At 47.3% G+C, this 20197-nt stretch overlaps 1 protein-coding gene across 6 annotated transcripts; it reads left to right on the top strand.

The window, feature by feature from the left end:
- Positions 1-1215: 1215 nt before the first annotated feature.
- On the top strand, positions 1216-19002 carry NR4A2 (nuclear receptor subfamily 4 group A member 2). 6 transcript variants are annotated; one of them, XM_079782207.1, is made up of 9 exons: positions 11640-11870; positions 13588-13711; positions 14214-14623; positions 14756-15079; positions 15877-16006; positions 16383-16546; positions 17435-17637; positions 18029-18207; positions 18351-19002. In XM_079782207.1, the coding sequence occupies exons 3-9, from the start codon at positions 14216-14218 to the stop codon at positions 18605-18607; spliced, it is 1665 nt and encodes a 554-aa protein (XP_079638333.1). In that variant the 5' UTR covers positions 11640-11870; positions 13588-13711; positions 14214-14215; the 3' UTR covers positions 18608-19002. The 6 variants fall into 6 exon arrangements, with proteins under 6 accessions (XP_079638331.1, XP_079638333.1, XP_079638329.1 ...); XM_079782205.1 differs by lacking the exon at positions 11640-11870 and adding an exon at positions 1216-1651 and having other exon boundaries at positions 14214-15079; XM_079782203.1 differs by having other exon boundaries at positions 14214-15079.
- The last annotated feature ends 1195 nt before the right edge of the window (positions 19003-20197 follow it).

A 20197-nucleotide genomic window follows, 5' to 3' on the forward strand; every position in this document is an offset into this window, starting at 1 on the left:
AGAGGTACAATGAAGTTATAATTAAAATCTAAACTTCCTAGTCTTCCAACACCCCCCTCAGCGAACCCTTCACTACACCATTTTGGGTGGAGATTGTGGAGCATTATTTTGCCAGCCTTTTAACTTACTCTATCCATGCAGCTCACTTCAGCACTCTGCTTGCATGGGCAAAGTCTCTCTCAGCATCCCAGGAAATGTGGAGTTCATATAATCTAAGACATTTTGCTCAGGAGGAGAGAGTATTTTACTAGTCTATTAACTGATGGTCCCTAGAAAAGTGACTACCTCCAGTTGTATATGGCACCTTAATGGGCAGAGAAGTGTCGGGGTGTGAGGCAGAATCGCCCAAGTATGGGAGCTAGAACAGAAAGTCCCCACAAAAAAATGTACCTATAGAGAAAGCAGCGTTGATGAAACTCGAGAACCATTGACAGATTGGAGACTTCTGGAAAATTCAAATGTGCTATGTTCAAGGCCTTTGCTAAGGCCCAAAGACATGTAAATGCTCTGGGGCTGACAGCAGCACCAGTCCTGGGAGCCATACCCACGCTGCTTCTAACGGGCACCCCAACTTACAGGAGTAACGTAGGCCTGGCTTGCAAAAAGACGCACACACAAAACTAGACAAATAATTCAGGTGGAGTTTGAGGAAAGCAAGGATATGGTCCATATACGGGGTGGGATGTACTCGGAACACCCCATGAGATGCAAACACACGCATATACTTTAAAATGCGAGATCAGGACAGTTAAGATGCAAGTTTTTTGTTTGGAAGGGAGGATTTACTACCGCACCCACAGTGGACCTGCACTAGAAAGCGTGTGGGAGAGCGCAGAAAGCACCCAGAGGTCTAAATCCCTCTAAGAGCACCAACAACGACCCGCGTTCACCTCGTCGCCAAGTTCCCTGTCCCCTCCGGTCCCCGGTGTGGAGCTCATGAATCCCCACGGGGCCCCGACCCCCGGTGTCCCACCGGGACGGGAGGACGCCGGCTCGCCTCCATCCTTCCCCCTCGCGCGCGGTCCGTGCGGGGCGCCGGGAGCCCGGCCGCGGGAGGGCGGAGGGAGCGGGGGTGGCCGGGGCGGGTTCATTGTTCCCGGCGCCCTCCTCCTCCCACGCCCGGCCCCGGCGTCACTGGGAAGCCGCCCGGGCGCCCGGCGGCGGGTTATTTATAGAGCGGGCTGCGCGCGCGTCACGGAGCCCGGCCCGGCTGACGGGGCCGCTGACGCGCTTGGCCGCGGGGCCGAGTCCGCGGGGCTGCGCGTCGGGAGCCGGTGACAATGGGCTTCTGTGTGTGCAGCTGCCGCCGCCGCTGGGGGCCGGGGGAGGGGGACTGGTGGCCGCTCCCCGACCCCCTCCCGCCCGCCCGCGGTCCCCCGAAAGGTGGCCGGCCTTTTCTTCCCGTGGCCCTGACCGGCCCTCGCCAGCTGTACCTTTTTCTTTCTTTTTCTTTTCTTTTTTTAAATCAGTAAGTTCCCTTTGGCCCAGCTTTCGCTCCCACTTCCCCCGTTCCCCCCGTCTTCCCCCTACTTGGTGAGAGAGGGGGGATTTAGCCCGCAGGGGGACCACTTGGTGCGTCCCGGGGAGCAGGACGCACACCAGGCACGGCCGGCGGGGAATCCGGAGACCGCGGGGCCGGGAGCGCCGGCAGGTAACGTATCCTGGACCCGGACCCGGGCTTTGTTTGGGGTGGGGGAGGGGACGCGGGGTGCGTGTGACCGCCGGGCAGCCCTTCTGGGACTCCGGTCGCCCCGCTCCTGCGCCCCGAGGCCGGCGCGCCGGAAGCCCATCTGGGTGCTGAGCGCCAAGAGCGAAAGAGAAACTTCTGCGTAACTGACTAGAGGAGGCTCCTCCCGAGAGGCCGGGGTGCTGGAGGAACCCCCCCTCCCCTCTCCGCCCCGCCGCCTCCCGCCGCCCTTCCTCCGTCCATCCCCCACTCCCTCCGGGCGCCCGGGACTTGGGAGTCCTCCCTTCCCACCCTCTGCGCCCCTCCCGCGGGATCTGTCCTTTTACGCCCCCCCCCCCCCCCCGTCTCGCAGAAGGAGGGGCTGGCGAGGATTTTTAGGGACTTCCTGGGATGCGGAGACCAGCTCTGAACCCTCCCCTTTCAGCGGCCGAGAGCTGGGGAAGCTTGCTCTGGAGCCTCGCACGTGGCAGGCAGGCAGAGAACTTGCGGTGCCTTCTAGGAAATTGCAATCGATTTGTAACGCAGTTTCGCTAATTGGGAGTTCAAAATTAAACTTTAATAAAGCATTTGTGTCGTCTCGTCTAATTGTGAAAGCTTCCATCCGTCCTGGTAGATAGACTTTAAGTCTCAAGTTAATGGCGCTAAGCTAGATTGCCCTCCCCCCCCCCCCCCCCCCCCAAGTACAATTCCGTCAGCCGGCGTCGGCGCAGCTGGATTTCCGTAAGGTACAGATGTTGCTAATGGCAGCTTAAGCACGGATGGGCAGATAGCAGACGGAATGCAACATGTTGCCATATGGTTCTTTTAGCCTTTCACCTCCAGGGATGTCAATCACATATATTCTGGGAGGAACTTAATGACTCTCTGAACGGTAAAATAAATTACCTGGCACAATTTATATCCCTTGACCTGATAACGTTATAACAACAGGAAGATAGCATTTCACCGTTTCTGTGGTATAAATTGAACTACAGAGCCACATTTCAGATTCTGTAACACCTCTTTATATTTGAGGGGCTCTGTCAATCATTCTGGCTTAAAATCTGTTTCTGTGTTGCCTTCCTCTTCTCACCTCTGGGTGATACAAAGTTTGTAAAGTTTAGCAATACTTGTTTTCTTGGATATTGCCAATCAGCCCTCCAAATAGTAATCAATGAGGGTATGGGAAAATGGAAAATATGATTTTCAGAGCTAGTTACTTAAGAGTAGCAATCTTAGGAACACCATACTTTTGAAACTCACAATTAAAGGACTCCTATGAAAAGTGGTGTTGAGTTGTTTCAATAGAACTCCTAAATCCATTCATTAGCTATTTGAAATTTTGTGTATTTGTGTATTTTTTTCCCAATAACTTCAATCATTATTAAACTTTGGAAAGTAACTTACAGAAAAACCGTGCTTAGAAATGTGAAATATAAGAAAAATAAGGAGGAAACCAATTTCTATACATATACACACCACATACTACATGTGTACTTCAACTTGAATCCTGTATGTGATGGTACTGGTCATTTGTTCCCCCCAACACCCCACCCCCAACATGTCAGTGACAGCATACTGAAGTCTCTGTTCAGATCCTCCTGGAATGATTCTGTAATATTTCACAGGTCTTATTTTTACAAACCCTGGTGACTAATATATTTAATTTATTGCCTCTAATTTCAGATGATAAACATGGTTGTCCTTTACTGTATCCCTCATTTTTCTTTCACTAATGCAGAGAGGCAACACTGAGAAACAAGAAACTTAGGGTGTTTTATTTTATTTTATTTTTAGTAAAATGACTCACTATAACATTTTTCATGTTTACCTGAAAGCTATAGACATATATTATCTTTTAAAAGACTTTGCTTATAACAATATGCAAACCATGTTAATTCATGTGAACTGATGGATTAGCGAAATACAAAATAGACATAAACAGTCTTTAAAAGTATATATTTTCAGTCATGTCAAGTTTCAGAAAGTTAACATTTTGAAAGTTTGTCTATACCTCATGTCCTTTCAGGGCTGTTTTTAAATTACCATATAATGTTTCTCCATTTTTCTCCTTTTGTGATGGCTGATAATTGGTTACTTAGTGCTCGAGTTAATGCAATAAGTTTGATATTATTGTCAAATAATATAAGATAATTTGTGTCTATCTAGCAGAAACTCTTACACAGAGCATACTAAGATATATGTGAGTTATGGCAACCTTTTCTGGAGGCTGTTTTTGGTAATCTTGTAATGGCTGAGATTTTATTTCTGTGACATCAACACTCAATGAGTTTTAACCTTGATCAGTAGTGAGCTTGTCAATAATGACTCCATCTTCATGACTTCTGAATAGACAGTAAGTGTGCCCTTCAATCAGTCACACAGAACTTGTCTTACAAAGTTGTTATCGTCGTGAACAGATATTGCAGCCTTTTGTTAGGCCCTGAGGGTATTAATGTGTTCCTCCTTCAAAAGCCAGGCTAAAGTCCTGCTATGCTTCATTTCAGAATTAAAGTCCATTAGTCAATAAAATCCTAAGTGGCACTATTTGTTTTTTCTCAAGTTATAACATTACATATAGTTCATGAATAATTTGGGCCCTTTTATATACAAACTATGTATGTTTTTGGTATACACACACACACACACACACACACACACACACACACACACAGTAACAGAATCAAGATATGCATTTTGCATCATGACTTTATTTTAAATGAAGATTTGATGGATTTCCATTGTTACTCTAAATGAGGTGGCTGGCTGCCAAGGCAATCCTATAGCTGGAAAGTGCTAGCATTATTATCTATACGGAAACTGCTTTCTTTCTTTCTTTCTTTCTTTCTTTCTTTCTTTCTTTCTTTCTTTCTTTCTTTCTTTCTTTCTTTCTTTCTTTCTTTCTTTCTTTCTTCCTTCCTTCCTTCCTTCCTTCCTTCCTTCCTTCCTTCCTTCCTTCCTTCCTTCCTTCCTTCCTTCCTTCCTTTTTTAGCTCTCAACCTCACTTCTCTCTTTCAATATTATCTTGCCTTTCATATTGCTAATATAATTTGGATATGAAAACTTTTGAGAATGTGTTTGTAATGGCCAAGAAGATTTTTACCAGTGTTTTTTTGTTTTTGTTTTTGTTTTTTGGTTGCTTTCTGATTTACAGGCTTTATCTTGAGCTGGTATGTTTATTTTTAGTGAAAAAATGAGAAATACTTTTAGGACAAGGTATATTCCCCATGTTCTAAGTAATTTTAATTGTGATGCAATCCTAGATGCTTTCTTTTAATTGTTATTTTTAATTCACGAATGTATTTTAAAACATTTAAAATAGGACAGATTTATGCGTTTCTCAAGGTAACATGGGACAGGTTATGAATAGGCATCAGGCCTGTATTAGAACTTCATTCCAGTGAGTGGGGGAGGGGAGGAGAGCCAGCAGGAAAGAGTATATAATCCCACTGCACTGGCCCTGTTTGCTTCTCAAATTTAAACTCACGTTGCTGCATTGGAAACTTGTTTCTCTCTTTTATAGCATTTCATTTTTAAAGAATTTTTAAAAACTGTCAATCTGTAAATATTTAACCAGCCAAGCAGAAAACAGTCTTTTATTCTCAGCTACATATACAGCTTTGTTTTTATCTGGGTTAGGGTGAGTGCCATGTAAATACCACATAAAATTTTGACTTGGTTTTCCCTACTTTGACTGAAGATTGACAGGGGCTTCTTTAACCTTGTTCTATTCATGTTCTGTATGCAGATATTGAAATACAGTATTTTATGCATTTATAAGATTATGTTTGCATTTATTTAATTTATGTCTCGTTTTCTTTCTTTCTTTCTTACTTTTTTAAAGCATGTAGCCTGGAATGTTTGTTCTACTTTTTTTTTTCTCTTCACATCATTACTCTGGTACTGCTTGATGTAACTTGATTAGCTCCCTCCCCAGTCATGATTGGTAATTAAAATTAGTCACTTAGCAATTTTGCTGTTCAATTGGCAATTAAATTACTTAATTGCAATTAAAGTCCTAATTTTAATTGGCAAAATGATAGATGTAGATTTAAGATAATATGTATAAATACTTTAATAAGTGTCTATATAAGGATTACTTAATTACTTAACTTCAAGTTTATGCTGTTAACTTTAGAACTTTTAAGTGAGCAATGAAATTTATATTACATGTATTCAAAGGATATGGTAATTAGCTTTATTGCTTATCACTATAAGGGTCCTTGCTATAAGTTACTTTTATGGTATTAAAGTTATAGGCTTGGTAATTGCAGAATTATGATGAGAAAATGGCATATATATGTCATATTAGTATTGTATCTTTATTTTTTATTAAATTAAGAGGTTAGTTTAGGCCCTGAGTCTATGTTATCACCCAGTTAGTTTGAGGAAAAAAATCAAAAGTGGTTATTTTTATCATTAAAGGTAGAACAAAAACTAGCCAAATGAGGTATACACATAAAAACGGTTGCAACGTGTATGTATTTCATCTACTTAAACAAAATGCTATATAATACTGTGATGGTTACTAATGTTAATAGCTACTTTTAAAATTTCAAGTATCCTGGATATTTTCTTAGCATATAGCAACTTATGTTCAGAATCTTTAAAATGTCTTTTAGGACTTTGTACATTGTAATGACCCCCATGTTTACTGAAATTAGCAATGAAATCTAAAACCAAAGTTACACTTCCTTGCTTAATAAAAAAAGTTGTTACAGATGACAATATTGGTGGTTGCCAGGGGCTGGGAGGAGGGGAACAGGGAGAGTTATTGTTTAATGGGTATACGATTTCAGTTTTATAAGATGAAGAGTTATTAGAAGGGATGGTGGTGATGAGTGCACAACAGTGTGAATGTATTTAACACCACTGAACTGTACAATTAAAAATGGTTAAGATGGTAAAGATAATAAAGTTGTGTTATGTGTATTTTATCACAATAAAAAAGAAAATATGAAATGTGTAAAAGTGAATAGGCAATGATTGTCCAGAGTCAAAATTAGAGAAAAGGTGAAGGATTTTTATTATGCAAAATACTTTTTGAGTGGCATGAGGTTTCACCATATATTCAGTTTTACAATTTTAATTTACAAGTAGATGGTTCTAGAAAAAAATGTCCTCTTTTCTTCTGCACATCTAGAACTGGGTTCTGAATCAAAGTAAGAAAGAATTTTTGAAAGTCTTTGCATTAAGTGGTTTTTGATGAAAATGGGCCAGGTAAAATTGAGTAAAAGCACAACTATCCAAAATGTGAATGTCAGCTAAGCAATTGACTCTTTCTCTAAACATCCTATAGCAAAGGAACAAATTATTGGTTGATTAATATCCTATTCAGTCAAATGAAGTGGCAAAAGCAAAAAAAAAAAAAAAAAAAAAAATCCAAAAAAACTAAAAAACAAAACAAAAAAACCCCAAAACCAAACCCCTTAATATTAAAAAAGGATTTTGCATTTTCAGAAACAGATTTTTTTCAAAAATTTTTTTCCTTCAATCAATAAAGTAAAACTTCCTTGCCAAATGGAAATAATGCCATGAATGTGTTTGTCTAAATATAACTTAAAATGTATATCTCATTTTTATGCTTAAAATGGGTTTCATTAAGTAATTTTATTATGACATATCCTAGAGTTACCTTGATTCTTACAACGTAAGAGTTATGTATATTCACCATATCTGAATTGTAAGGGCTAGTCTGAGTTCATTTTGGGAGACTAGAGAAGTAAATCCCTAAAGGCCCCCTTCACATGCATTAAGATAGAAAATCCTAAGTGATTACATTCATGTTTGCTTTCTAAATTATACCAAAAGCTCAATTTTATTAAGTATAATCTACCTAGCCTTGGTTTAGATGTGAATGTATGTATTATTTATGTTGATTTTTCATATTTTTCTACTTTGGTTTAAATGTGAATGTATATATTATATTGATATTTTTATAAAAATATTTTCCATACATGTGCCAATATGTCCTGCTTAATATTGGTTACTATGATAACATATAATATCATAGTATTACTTTCCTAAATGCTTTACTGAGGTCATCTAATAGTAGCATATGTTGATAGGAATAATAATTTTAAATTTTATTGGATTCAAAAAAAGGAGCTACTTAGGGGTAGGACAAACTTTTACTCCCATTTCTTTTAAATTGTTAAGAAAATAGACCACCAATTGGGGATAACTGTAAATGGCAATAATATAAAGTTATATCAGATACTGAGCCCTAAAAAGCATTATTGTTATTTTAATTGAGTTATGAAATAGTTTATTTTCAAGAATCTATGTTCAAGAATCTTGAAGGGTTGCAGTCATATAAATGCACAATTTCAGTTCCTTTTAGCCTAAAGCATCATTTTTAACATTTTCTAAAAGGTTGTTCAATTGTACATTTTGATTCCATTATATGTGTAATTAAACCTGCATGCACAAAATCATTTTCTTATGTTCTAGCAAATATACCCACAGGAATCCTCTTCTAAACTATAATTTATTTAAACATGTAATCATAGGATTTTTAAAAACATGCTTTCATTTTTCCAAACTGTATGCCAATTTGAACTGCTTGGCGATAAAATGAAAGATTTTATTACCATTTTGATCTCCCCCCGCTTACCCCCCTGACCTAACAGTGAGTTAAACATGAGCAGGAGGAAATAAAGAAAATCTATTGTGAACCTAACTCCATGTGTTAAACTCTTTCCCTTTTTCCGGACAAATGGAAGAGAATCACAGATTTGTAAATATTTATGAATTCCAGCACAATATGAATATTGGGGCCTGCAGCACGCTCTCCTCGGGATTGGCCTAAGGAGTAATAGCTCTCTCTCTCTCTCTCTCTCTCTCTCTCTCTCTCTCTCTCTCTCTCTCTCTCTCTCTCGTGTGTGTGTGTGTGTGTGTGTGTGTGTGTGTGTGTGTGTGTGTGTGTTTATCCTCCTGAACGTTGTGGAGTCAGGCCCCCTACTGACAGAATCAGTCAATTACAGTCGTGGGCGGTCCTACTGACACTTTCCTCAGAACCTGGTGGGGACACAGGAATTTGGAGTTTTGAGCATAGTCCTCCTTTACAATTTCTGAAGCCTGTACTGGATCCTTTCCACCCCAGCACATCCGACCCCTACCGAAAAGGCCCGCTCTAGGAGTAGCTTAGCCAATAATTTAAGTGAGTATTTCAGTCTTGCATATGGTGTGTCTCAGAAGTAAAGCTTCCCAGGAACTAGTTCTCTTCCCAGAGAACTCTTAAATGGATTGTAGTAAGAAGGAAATAAGCCCACCTGTTCTCGCATTTTAATGTTACATTTAATTACTGCATTCCAAGTCATTAATAATTATTATATTAAGCTACTGTGAAAACTGCCTCTCCATCTTGGGTGCATTAAGACTTGGGCAAAGTCTATGTTATCAAGAAGCCAGACTCCACAGGTTGCTGGTACAGAGTAACGAATCACAGTATGTATTCCTTGGAGCTCACTTTAAGAACTCCAGAACATTTTCCCACTCTCTGGGAGAAAATTCTCACGTTGTCCCCAGACTCAACCCAGGGCTATGGGAGTGGGTTTTTTTTTTAGTTTTTTTTTTTTTTTAACCGCAACAAGGGTGGAGGAGCCTGCGGAGGAACTAGTTCTACTTAGATATGCCTATTTGTGTATGAAGGGTCATGGTTCCCCAGCCCCCGCTTTCCTAGGAATATATTAAAAAATAATAACTGCCACCCCAGCAAGGCTGTGCTTGAGTTTCCGTCTGCCTGAAAATAGCGGCCGGGAGCCCGGCCCACCGCTGGGATCCAGGCAAGCTCCCCCTGGGCGCGCCCGGCTCCCCGGCGGAAGGGGAAGGGAACCCGGGAGGGCGCCACCGAGCTAGAGCTGCTATTTTGGGCGCAGCCGAGCCGGTGCGTCAATGCCTGCGCCCCTGCGTCACCGCCACCTCCACCCCTTTCCTTCTCCCCGGCTCTCCAAACTCTCACTTTTTCCCTTTCGTTCGCGTGGAGTCGACTCTGCCCACGGGGCTCTGACGCTACCGAACTCATGCTAATCAGCTATTCTTCGCCCTCCTCTCCTGAGCCCTCTACTCACACGCCTTCGCTCGCCACTACACCCTCCCCCAAACACACACACACACACACACACACACACACACACACACACACACACACACACACACACACTCACACACACACTCACACACTCACACACTCACACACTCACATTTGCACACTTCCTGGGTTAATTTTTTCCCCCCTCGCGCCTGCACAGGCACCGCTGAGCCGCAGCGGCGGCAGAGCAGCGGCGGCAGTCGCAACATCTGGGGGAACTTAAGGTGGTCACGTAGGTTTTCTCGAGGCTGCAGCGCAGGAGAGCCCGCGGCCTCTCGGGGCAGCCGCAGGGCACCTGATGGCTTCTCCTCTCCTGCCTCTGGGCAGCAGGAGGCGGCGGGGAGCGGGCAAAGGCGGGGGTGCAGCTTAGAGCTGGGTGGCTCCGAGGCGCGGCTAAGTTCCGCGGCGCTTGGGGCCAGTCCTGGGAACCCCAGGAGGGCGGGGGCGGGGAGTGGCCCAGGGGCCCCCACGGCTGGAAGCTAGCGCGGCGGAGAGAGGAGAGGCGGCCGGAACCCCGCGGGCCGAAGGAAGAGCCCCCGACCCCTCCCCTCCCGTCGTCCCAGCCTCTTCTAGCCCCAACGGGGAAGCCCCCAGAGGCCGGCCCAGCTCAGGCCCAGGGACCGGCCCGGGGTTGGGAGAAGCGGCGTTTCCTTTGCTAGAAAGCGCCTTGCCCCATCAGCGCGGGGGGCGGGGGGGGGGGGGGGATGGACTTGCCGAGCGGAGTTGGCGGGGCTCGGAGGGCCGCGGGGTGCGGCGTGCTCCCAGAGCCCACACTTCTGGGAGGGCGGGACATGCTGCTCAGCGGAGCGACCCTGCCCGCTCCTCCCTAGGTTTTGTCTTTCCTTCTGGGCTCTCCCGTGGAGGCGGTCAGAGCCCTGTGCTTCGGAGGAGGGTCCATTTATTTACCTACAACTCGTGGGAGGCTAGGAGGTGATGGGCGCCGAGGAGGGTCGAGAGTGCCCGAGTTCGCATAGGGTGGGATTAGGGCATCTCTCTGCCCAAGGCGCACCTGTTGCCCTCTGCTCGGCTGCATTGTCTGCGAAGGGAAAGTGAACGACGCCCCACTCCGGCTTTTGGGGTCCCCAAAGGGCTGGGTCACTGCCTACCTCCTCCTTTACCCTCCACTCCCCTCCCCATCCCACGCACCACGTCCTCCCTCGCACGTGGGCACTGCAAGGAAAGAAGGGAACACAAGTTAGCCCCTTCCGCCTTGGACTCTGTGTGTGTGTGTGTGTGGGGGGGGGGAGAATATGAATATTCCAGAGGAGGAGGCGGCGGCCAGGGACGGGGAAAGGGAGAAGGGGGGGGATGCACTGGGCTAGGGAAATCCCACCCCAATTGCCCGAGCCCTCGGAGCGTGCCGAGTCCTGGGACATCTGCTGGCGCCTCCGCTAACGGAGATGACGATTGTGGGTCAGTGAGGTTAGAGCGCCGTCAGGCACACCCCATCGCGGCGGGTCCAGGTGCTAGCTGCCGGGCCCACACCAGGGGTCCCCTCCGCCCCGGCTTTTGTTGCACCTTCCCTCACGTGTGAGCGGCCGGGCGGCAGCGGTGGCGCGGGGGTTTGGGGAGGTGGGTGAGATGTCGCTGCTCTGCGGGCTGAGCAGTCCAGAGTGGAGAGGTCACACCTCTTTCGGAAAAAAAGCACACACACACACCCCAAAAAACCCACCACACTGGTCACCAAGGTGAACCCAGAATGGTTCCCACCTTAACATCGGCCCTGCTCGTGACGTCAGGTCGGAAATATACCAAAGCGAGCGGCGGCCAGGAGTCCGGGGAGCGCGGCGGCGCGGCGATTGGGCGGCGGGCTCTGACGCGCGCTGACGCGCGGAGACTTTAGGTGCGTGTCGGCCGCGGCGGCGCGAGCCACATAAACAAAGGCACATTGGCCGCCGCGGCCAGTCCTCCCGGAGGCTCGCGCTCGGCGCCGCGGTCCTGCTCGCCGGTCCCGCCGGCCGCCTTCCGCGGCTCCCTCTCGGCTCTCGGCGTCTCGGCTCCCTTCGCCCCTCTCGCCCACCCCTCCCCGACCCTGCTCCCGGACTCCCAGAGCGAACTACACTTCGGCCGAGTTGAATGAATGAAGAGAGACGCGGGGAAACTCCTAAATGAGTAGGTGCCGTCCGTGCAGTTCGCGGTCTTTTTTATTTTTTTTTTAATTTTTATTTTTTAATCCTTCTTTCTTCTTTTGCACGTCTCTCCTTTCTACCTCTTCGGTATAGGTTCTCTGGAAGTGGGCGCCCAGAGGCGCGGAACGCGAGCGGGGCGGGAGGATGGGGGGTAGGTGCGCGCAGCTACCGAGGGCATTTGTCCCAACACCGGCGTTGGCACTAGCGGGGAGGTGGCTCCCAACAGAGGCTTCCAGGCTCCTCGTTGGTGGACTTGCAGGGAGACTTGCACAGTTCGGGGAGCCGAGGAGCCGTGGACTTGTCCGCGGAAATAAATGTGCTTGAAGTTTGCTCTGAGTGCGAAATTGATTGTGGCCTTTGGACGCGGAGACGCCAAGTCCCGTGTATACGAGGGGACGGTCCGGACGCTCCCCACAAAGTGACAGGGAGAGAGTACTTCAGTTTGCGTGTTGCTTGGGAACTGTGTCCCCGTGGCTGGCCAGGAGCCGGTGTTTCCTGGGTATTGTTGAGTAAGGAGAGGGGTGGGGAAGAGTGTCCTGTTACTAATTTGTGTGAAATTTCTGGTTCGATGTACGCCGCGCTGTGTATGTGAGTGTGTCAGAGACAGACGGGGAGACTATGTAAAGAGTGCAGTTAGGGAGCTGTGAAGTAACTAGGCGGGTAAGATCCAGCACAGGCTTATTTCTCAGGGGCTGTGGTGGTCAAGAGTCTAATTCTTTCCCCTTTTTCTGGTTAGCCTCCCTCCCCCATGAAGCAAGATTGGGGGGGGGGCAAGGGCAACAGAAGGTGTGGATGTTTGGCTTTCTTTCTCATTTTTAATAAGATCATCTATGCTGTAGAATGCCTTCCAAGTAGGAACATCTGAAAATTACCAGGATACAAGCATGCCTTGTTCCAGCAAGTAGGCAGGCCATGGCAGGCTGTTAGGGAAGGTTCCGTTTGCTGTGTAGGAAAGCCCTTCCAGCACCGTGCCAACACCAGATCGGCAACATTGCCCTCCCCCTGCAACTGCCCGACATTGCCCTCCCCCTGCAACTGACCGAAGATGCGGCTGCAAAAGTAGCGCCTGCTCTTCCCACCCCTTGGCCATTAAAGATGTTGAAAGATAAGTTTCTTGGACAACTACCTGCCAGTTCACCTGTTTCCCCGATCTCCTCTGTCAAGAGCACATTCAGATGATCGTCAGGCGGCCCAGGCCTGGCTAACTAACGTCTTGTAACTCATAGGGGTGGAGGAAGAGGTTTCCTTATTTTATACTCTTGACCTCTACTTTCTTCCCCAATCCCAAAAGAAAAAGCCAGTTTCACCAAATGGAAAAAAAATCAGAGAAGGTTCCAATGCTGTATTTTATTAAACTCTGGTTTCCTCTTTTCGGGTCAGAATTAAACTGAAATGGGAAATGACACTCCCCCACCCCCATACACCCTACCAAAGGGACCGATTTATTGCCTCATAAGAATTAAGTAAGTCCATGGAATGCCTTTGGTTCCTCAGAGCCCTCTCTCTGCAAGGATTTACACAGTGCAATGGGTGGCATTTTCTGTTGTTTTCAGCCATCTCCTTCACACCTTCATTTTAACTGCTACGTTTCCAGTGAAAGAATCACGGAAGGCACAGAAGGGCCTGCCTGGTGAGTCTGCAGGTGCCGGGCCGAATCTGTCGGGAAAGGCACCCTGAAGCTTTCTGTGTCTGTATTTCAGGGAGGAGATCTGACAGGCTGGGCTCTCCAATGCTTTTCTAAAAATCTTGGAAACTTTATCCTTCATTGCTTTACGACACTGTCCACCTTTAAGTTCCTTGAAAACGCCTGTAACTCGGCTGAAGGTTAGTGCAACTTGATTTCTTTCTCTCCCCCCCCCCCGCCCCCACCCCACCCCCACCCCCAATCCCCTAAATATCAAGACCAGGGGCAATGCGATCTTCCTCAGCAAAAGCCTGTAACTTAAGGTTTTCTAACCCGCCGCCCTCGGGAACAACTTTCTCATTGTGCAGTTCAACTTCATCTCTAGGATGAGCTTGCTGAACCCGAGCTAACGGAGGGAGAGGCTCATTTGAGCTGGGTTGTCCAGGAAAGGGGGTCGCGGGGGAGGCGTTTGAAAAGAGCCGGGAGGACCCTCCGCGGCTTTCTAGCTCCGGGTCTTCATTTGATCAGCCTTTCCCACGCCCCGCGCGGCTCTGCCTTCGCGAACTCCGCCCTTCCCCTCGCGCCCCTCCGCGCGCTCCGACCGCCGCGGGCTGCCGGTGCAGCTCCAGGTGCCCCCGAGCCCGGGAGAAGGGGTTCAGTTGACCAGGCTGAGTGTATATTGTTACCCTGTTTCATTTCCAGCCATGCCTTGTGTTCAGGCGCAGTATGGGTCCTCGCCTCAAGGAGCCAGCCCCGCTTCTCAGAGCTACAGTTACCACTCTTCGGGAGAATACAGCTCCGATTTCTTAACTCCAGAGTTTGTCAAGTTTAGCATGGACCTCACCAACACTGAAATCACTGCCACCACTTCTCTCCCCAGCTTCAGTACCTTTATGGACAACTACAGCACAGGCTACGACGTCAAGCCACCTTGCTTGTACCAAATGCCCCTGTCCGGACAGCAGTCTTCCATTAAGGTAGAAGACATTCAGATGCACAACTACCAGCAGCACAGCCACCTGCCCCCCCAGTCGGAGGAGATGATGCCGCACTCCGGGTCGGTTTACTACAAGCCCTCCTCGCCCCCGACGTCCTCCACCCCGGGCTTCCAGGTGCAGCACAGCCCCATGTGGGACGACCCCGGCTCCCTCCACAACTTCCACCAGAACTACGTGGCCACCACGCACATGATCGAGCAGAGGAAAACGCCCGTCTCCCGCCTCTCCCTCTTCTCCTTTAAGCAGTCGCCCCCCGGCACCCCCGTGTCCAGCTGCCAGATGCGCTTCGACGGGCCCCTGCACGTCCCCATGAACCCGGACCCGGCGGGCAGCCACCACGTTGTAGACGGGCAGACCTTCGCGGTGCCCAACCCCATCCGCAAGCCCGCGTCCATGGGCTTCCCGGGCCTGCAGATCGGCCACGCGTCGCAGCTGCTCGACACGCAGGTGCCCTCGCCGCCGTCGCGGGGCTCCCCCTCCAACGAGGGGCTGTGCGCGGTGTGCGGCGACAACGCGGCCTGCCAGCACTACGGCGTGCGCACCTGCGAGGGCTGCAAGGGTTTCTTCAAGGTGAGCGAGGACGGGGCCGGCGGAGGCAGGTAGGGGCCCCCATGCAGCCCGGAGCCTCGGTGTGGTGTGCGCGCTCAGCCGGGGTGCAGGCGGCTCAGCTCCCGCCCGTCCCGGAAGGTTCTTTTCCGGGGTCCGCAGAGGTTGCGGTGGGGGCATCGGGGTGCCTGCCTGAGAAAAGAAAGCAGGGAGACCCCGGAGACCCGGAGACCCGGGGTCGCATCCCCCGCACAAAGCCGACCCGGCAGGCCTCCGCCCCAAGTTGCTGGAGCGAGAGTTGGAAGAGGGTCATTTGCATGTGCGCAGAGCCGTCCTTTCTGTTCAGATTGAAATTGGTTAGGACAGAGAACCGTGTCTGAGCTAACCAAGTGGAACAGAATTCCCTATGGTCAAATTAAGTGATCTCTTTATTTCGCCATCCTGATTGAATAATCTTATCATTTTAAATAGAGAAGGTCTCCAAGGAATGTAAATAATATGAATGCCCACGGATTTGTATTTACTGAGCGTCTCCTTCTTCTTCTCTTGGCATATAAAACACAGCAAGGAGCGGCAAGGTTAGCTCAAATGTTAACGCTATCAATTTTCTTCTGTAACATGCCCTGGGGGAGGAAAAAGAAAAGAAAGAGAAAGGAAAAGGAAAAAAAGAAAGAAAGAAAGAAAGCAGTTAGGCATATGTGTTTGTTTGTGGAAAGGGAGTGTAGACCCCAGTCTTTCGGAAATTGTTTCTGCAGTCCTTGGGTTGCTGGATTTTCAAGGGAAAATTAATGTTCGGCCTTGATTGTCTTTTTGTTTTGCAGCGCACGGTGCAAAAGAACGCAAAATACGTGTGTTTAGCAAATAAAAACTGCCCAGTGGACAAGCGGCGCAGGAATCGCTGTCAGTACTGCCGGTTTCAGAAGTGCCTGGCTGTTGGGATGGTCAAAGAAGGTCGGTCCGGGCAAGCAGCCCACTCCGCAGTCTGTGCCCTGGGGAAACCGCGGCCCCTACTCCCACCCCACTTTCTACAGACAGAGCCAGGGTGTCCCGGTCCCCCCACCCGCGGCCGGCCTCCACCTACGGGCAGCTGCCTGCTTGCCCGTCGTCCTGCCCTAGAGAAAGCCGACTGGCTCTTCTCGTCTTTTAAACTATATGACCCATTTGGAAGAGGACATAAAACAGCCCCGCATTTTTTATGCTTCTCGTCAGCCAAGGCTTTACAAGCAGTGGGGCCGCACTCCCCCCAGCTGCAGCCATCCCCGGGAGGGGCCGAGGAGGCAGCTGGGACCCGCTAGGCCCAGTGACACTAACGGCTCTCTCTTTGCAGTGGTTCGCACGGACAGTTTAAAAGGCCGGAGAGGTCGTTTACCTTCCAAACCGAAGAGCCCACAGGAGCCCTCTCCCCCCTCGCCCCCGGTGAGTCTGATCAGTGCCCTCGTCAGGGCCCATGTCGACTCCAACCCGGCTATGACCAGCCTGGACTATTCCAGGGTAAGAAGCTGGAGGGGGGTATCATGTGGACAAACCGACAGATGGGCAGGAACCCCTCCCCACTCCCGTCACCAACCCCCAGACTCAGGATAAAAGGAGGCAAGCAAGACTGTGTTCTCACAGCTCTGGGGAGGGCCACCGGAGGAGGGCAGACCCACAGACAAGTGTAGACGGGAGGACAGTGCAGCGGAAGGAAGAAGTGCTAGGCCAGAGTGGTCAAACCTCTTTGAGCCCCTTTCCCACCACCACATACCCAAATGCTTATGCCTCTGATGTCCACACCGGAGGCTGCGTGAAAAGCCCCCACTTGGATGGATTCCTAACCTTCCACAGAGATGCTTTAATCCTCACCCTCTCTGGCACCGTCAGGGTGGGGGCTGGCGGCTTGGGGGTCGGGGAAGGGAAAGACAGTGTGTCCGAGGAATGGCAGTGGGGTGGGGGATCAAGTGGTCAGAGCCTTCTTGTGCCCCAGCTGTGAGGAATGTGAGGGCTTTAATTGGAGGAAGTGTGTCGGGCAAACTTAGAAGTCACAGTCACTGCAATTTTATTAAGATTTGCAAAGGGCGTCTCTGCTCGAGACCCACTCTGGGACTGGCATGAATACTAACATGTCAATTGTTTTGTGGAGATAAGAGTGAACGTTTCCCAGGGCTGGATGGCACTGTATTTAGTCTGTATGGAAATGGTAATTTACATATTTAAAGCAGCGACCTCATAGCACCATCCCTAATTGAATTAATTGCCCCGGAACATCTAATTTCCTTACTGGTCAGAGAGAGGTTTAATTGTTATAAAAACCTGGCTCCACTACTAGAAACGGGGTTAGCAATTTCACGGGTTATATATTTTAGAGAACCTCATTAAGTGCTTTTTAAAATGAAATTCCAGTTCCAGGCGAACCCTGACTATCAGATGAGTGGAGATGACACCCAGCATATCCAACAATTCTATGATCTCCTGACTGGCTCCATGGAGATCATCAGGGGCTGGGCCGAGAAGATTCCGGGCTTTGCTGACCTGCCCAAAGCCGACCAGGACCTGCTTTTTGAATCGGCTTTCTTAGAACTGTTTGTGCTGCGATTAGCATACAGGTAACTGAGGAAGCAATCAGGGAGGTTGGGAAAGAAGGAAGAGAGCAATCAAGACAAGCAAAGAAAGAGGAAAAGGGAAATAAAAGGAAGGAAAGAGAAGTGGTCAGAATAGGAAATGAAAGAGGGGAAAAGAGGGATAGGGTAATAGGAACAGGTAGAGAAGGGAAGGAGTGAGCCCAGAAGTCTTGGATGAATGTCATGGAGGTGGGATAGGGGGCGTTCTTGATTGTTATGAAATTGAACCCTTTCAAGGTCCACTGGTCTACATTTTATTAACTCTTCGGTAATTAGGTGCCTCTTAAATCCCTCATTTATTGCTCTTCAAGTAATTAGTTGTTTAGCTTTTCTCTCTCTCTTTTTCTCCCCTCTCTCTCTTTGGTATTAATTGCAGGTCCAACCCAGTGGAGGGTAAACTCATCTTTTGCAATGGGGTGGTCTTGCACAGGTTGCAATGCGTTCGTGGCTTTGGGGAATGGATTGATTCCATTGTTGAATTCTCCTCCAACTTGCAGAACATGAACATCGACATTTCTGCCTTCTCCTGCATTGCTGCCCTGGCTATGGTCACAGGTCAGTACCACAGGCGCAAGGCTCTCCTCCAAAACGGTCCAGCAGGATTTGTCCCAGTTTCCCCTTGCCTCCCACCTTCCCTGGTTTTGCCAGCTAGCTAACTGCTTTTTGCATTCTTTTGTTTCGGATTGTGTTTTCTGCAGAGAGACATGGGCTCAAGGAACCCAAGAGAGTGGAAGAACTACAAAACAAGATTGTCAATTGTCTCAAAGACCACGTGACTTTCAATAACGGGGGTTTGAACCGCCCCAACTACTTGTCCAAACTGTTGGGGAAGCTCCCAGAACTCCGTACTCTTTGCACACAGGGTCTACAGCGCATTTTCTACCTGAAACTGGAAGACTTGGTACCACCGCCAGCAATAATTGACAAACTTTTTCTGGATACTTTACCTTTCTAGACCTCCTCCCATGCACTTCAAAGGAACTGGAAAGAAAACCTAAAACTGTCCAGAGGGGGCAAGTCACAAGGGCAGAGATAACCCCTTGAGCTGTCTCAGCTCTAGCCACCCCACCCCATCCATAAGCCCCCAGCCCCTTAATCCTTAAAGGAAAACAAAAAAACAGAAAACAAAAACTGTTGCTATTTCCTAACCTGCAGGCAGAACCTGAAAGGGCATTTTGGCTCGGGGCATCCTGGATTTAGAGCGTGGACTACACACAATGCAGTGGTATAAACTTTTTATTATCAGTTTAAAAATCAGTTAACTGTTCAGAAGAAAGATTCCTAATGTATGATGGGAAATGTTTGGCCACATTTGGTTGTTGCAGTTAAGAGAAATGTTATATATATATACACACACACAGACACACACACACACACACACACACACACACACACACACACACACATCGTAAGGGGACCCATAAGTATTGCCCTTTAAAAGACTTCAAAGTTTTCTGCTGTAAAGAAAGCTGTAATATATAGTAAAACTAAATGTTGCGTGGGTGGCATGAGTTGAAGAAGGCAAAGGCTTGTAAATTTTACCCAATGCAGTTTGGCTTTTTAAATTATTTTGTGCCTATTTATGAATAAATATTGCAAATTCTAAAAGATAAGTGTTGTTTGCAAAAAAAAAAAAAATTATAACTACACAAAAAAGGGACCAGCATGTTGATTCTAGGTTGAAATGTTATAGGCACTTGCTACTTCAGTAATGTCTATATTATATAAATAGTATTTCAGACACTATGTAGTCTGTTAGATTTTATAAAGATTGGTAGTTATCTGAGCTTAAACATTTTCTCAATTGTAAAATAGGTGGGCACAAGTACTACACACCAGAACATCCTGACAAAAGGGACACATAGTGTTTGTAACACCGTCCAACATTCCTTGTTTGTAAGTGTTGTATGTACCGTTGATGTTGATAAAAGAAAGTTTATATCTTGATTATTTTGTTGTCTAAAGCTAAACAAAACTTGCATGCAGCAGCTTTTGACTGTTTCCAGAGTGCTTATAATACACATAACTCCCTGGAAATTACTGAGCACTTTGAATTTTTTTGTTTTTTTTTTAATGTCTAAAATTGTCAGTTAATATATTATTTTATGTTTGAGTAAGAATTTTAATATTGCCATATTCTGTAGTATTTTTCTTTGTATATTTCCAGTATGGCACATGATATGAGTCACTGCCTTTTTTTTCTATGGTGTATGACAGTTAGAGACACTGATTTTTTTTTCTGATAAATTCTTTCTTTGAGAAAGACAATTTTAATGTTTACAACAATAAACTATGTAAATGAACAAAACTCGGTCTTCTTTCTGGGTGAGGGAAAAAATGGCAATATACAATAGCTAGAGTTGGAGTTTGGTTTGGGACAGGCCCCTTCTTCAACATCTGAGTTTCAAACTGACAGCCTAGCTCTATGCTGGCAAAAGAAACTGGGGGGATTGGACTAATTTCCAGAGATTTCAGTCCAATATTTTCCCCTAATCAGAATTTTCCACGGTGGCAACCTACATTTATCAGAAGCAATTGAGACTAT

Source organism: Cnephaeus nilssonii (genome assembly GCF_951640355.1).
Source record: "Cnephaeus nilssonii genome assembly, chromosome: 10".
NCBI classification, from domain to species: domain Eukaryota; kingdom Metazoa; phylum Chordata; class Mammalia; order Chiroptera; family Vespertilionidae; genus Cnephaeus; species Cnephaeus nilssonii.

Excerpts from the sequence above, each read along its gene's own strand:
- NR4A2 (XM_079782205.1), top strand. The coding sequence starts at position 14,216 with ATGCCTTGTGTTCAGGCGCAGTATGGGTCCTCGCCTCAAGGAGCCAGC. Across the intron at positions 15,080-15,876 it reads GCTGCAAGGGTTTCTTCAAG|CGCACGGTGCAAAAGAACGC; the intron begins GTGAGCGAGGAC and ends TTTGTTTTGCAG. Across the intron at positions 18,208-18,350 it reads TGCCCTGGCTATGGTCACAG|AGAGACATGGGCTCAAGGAA; the intron begins GTCAGTACCACA and ends TGTTTTCTGCAG.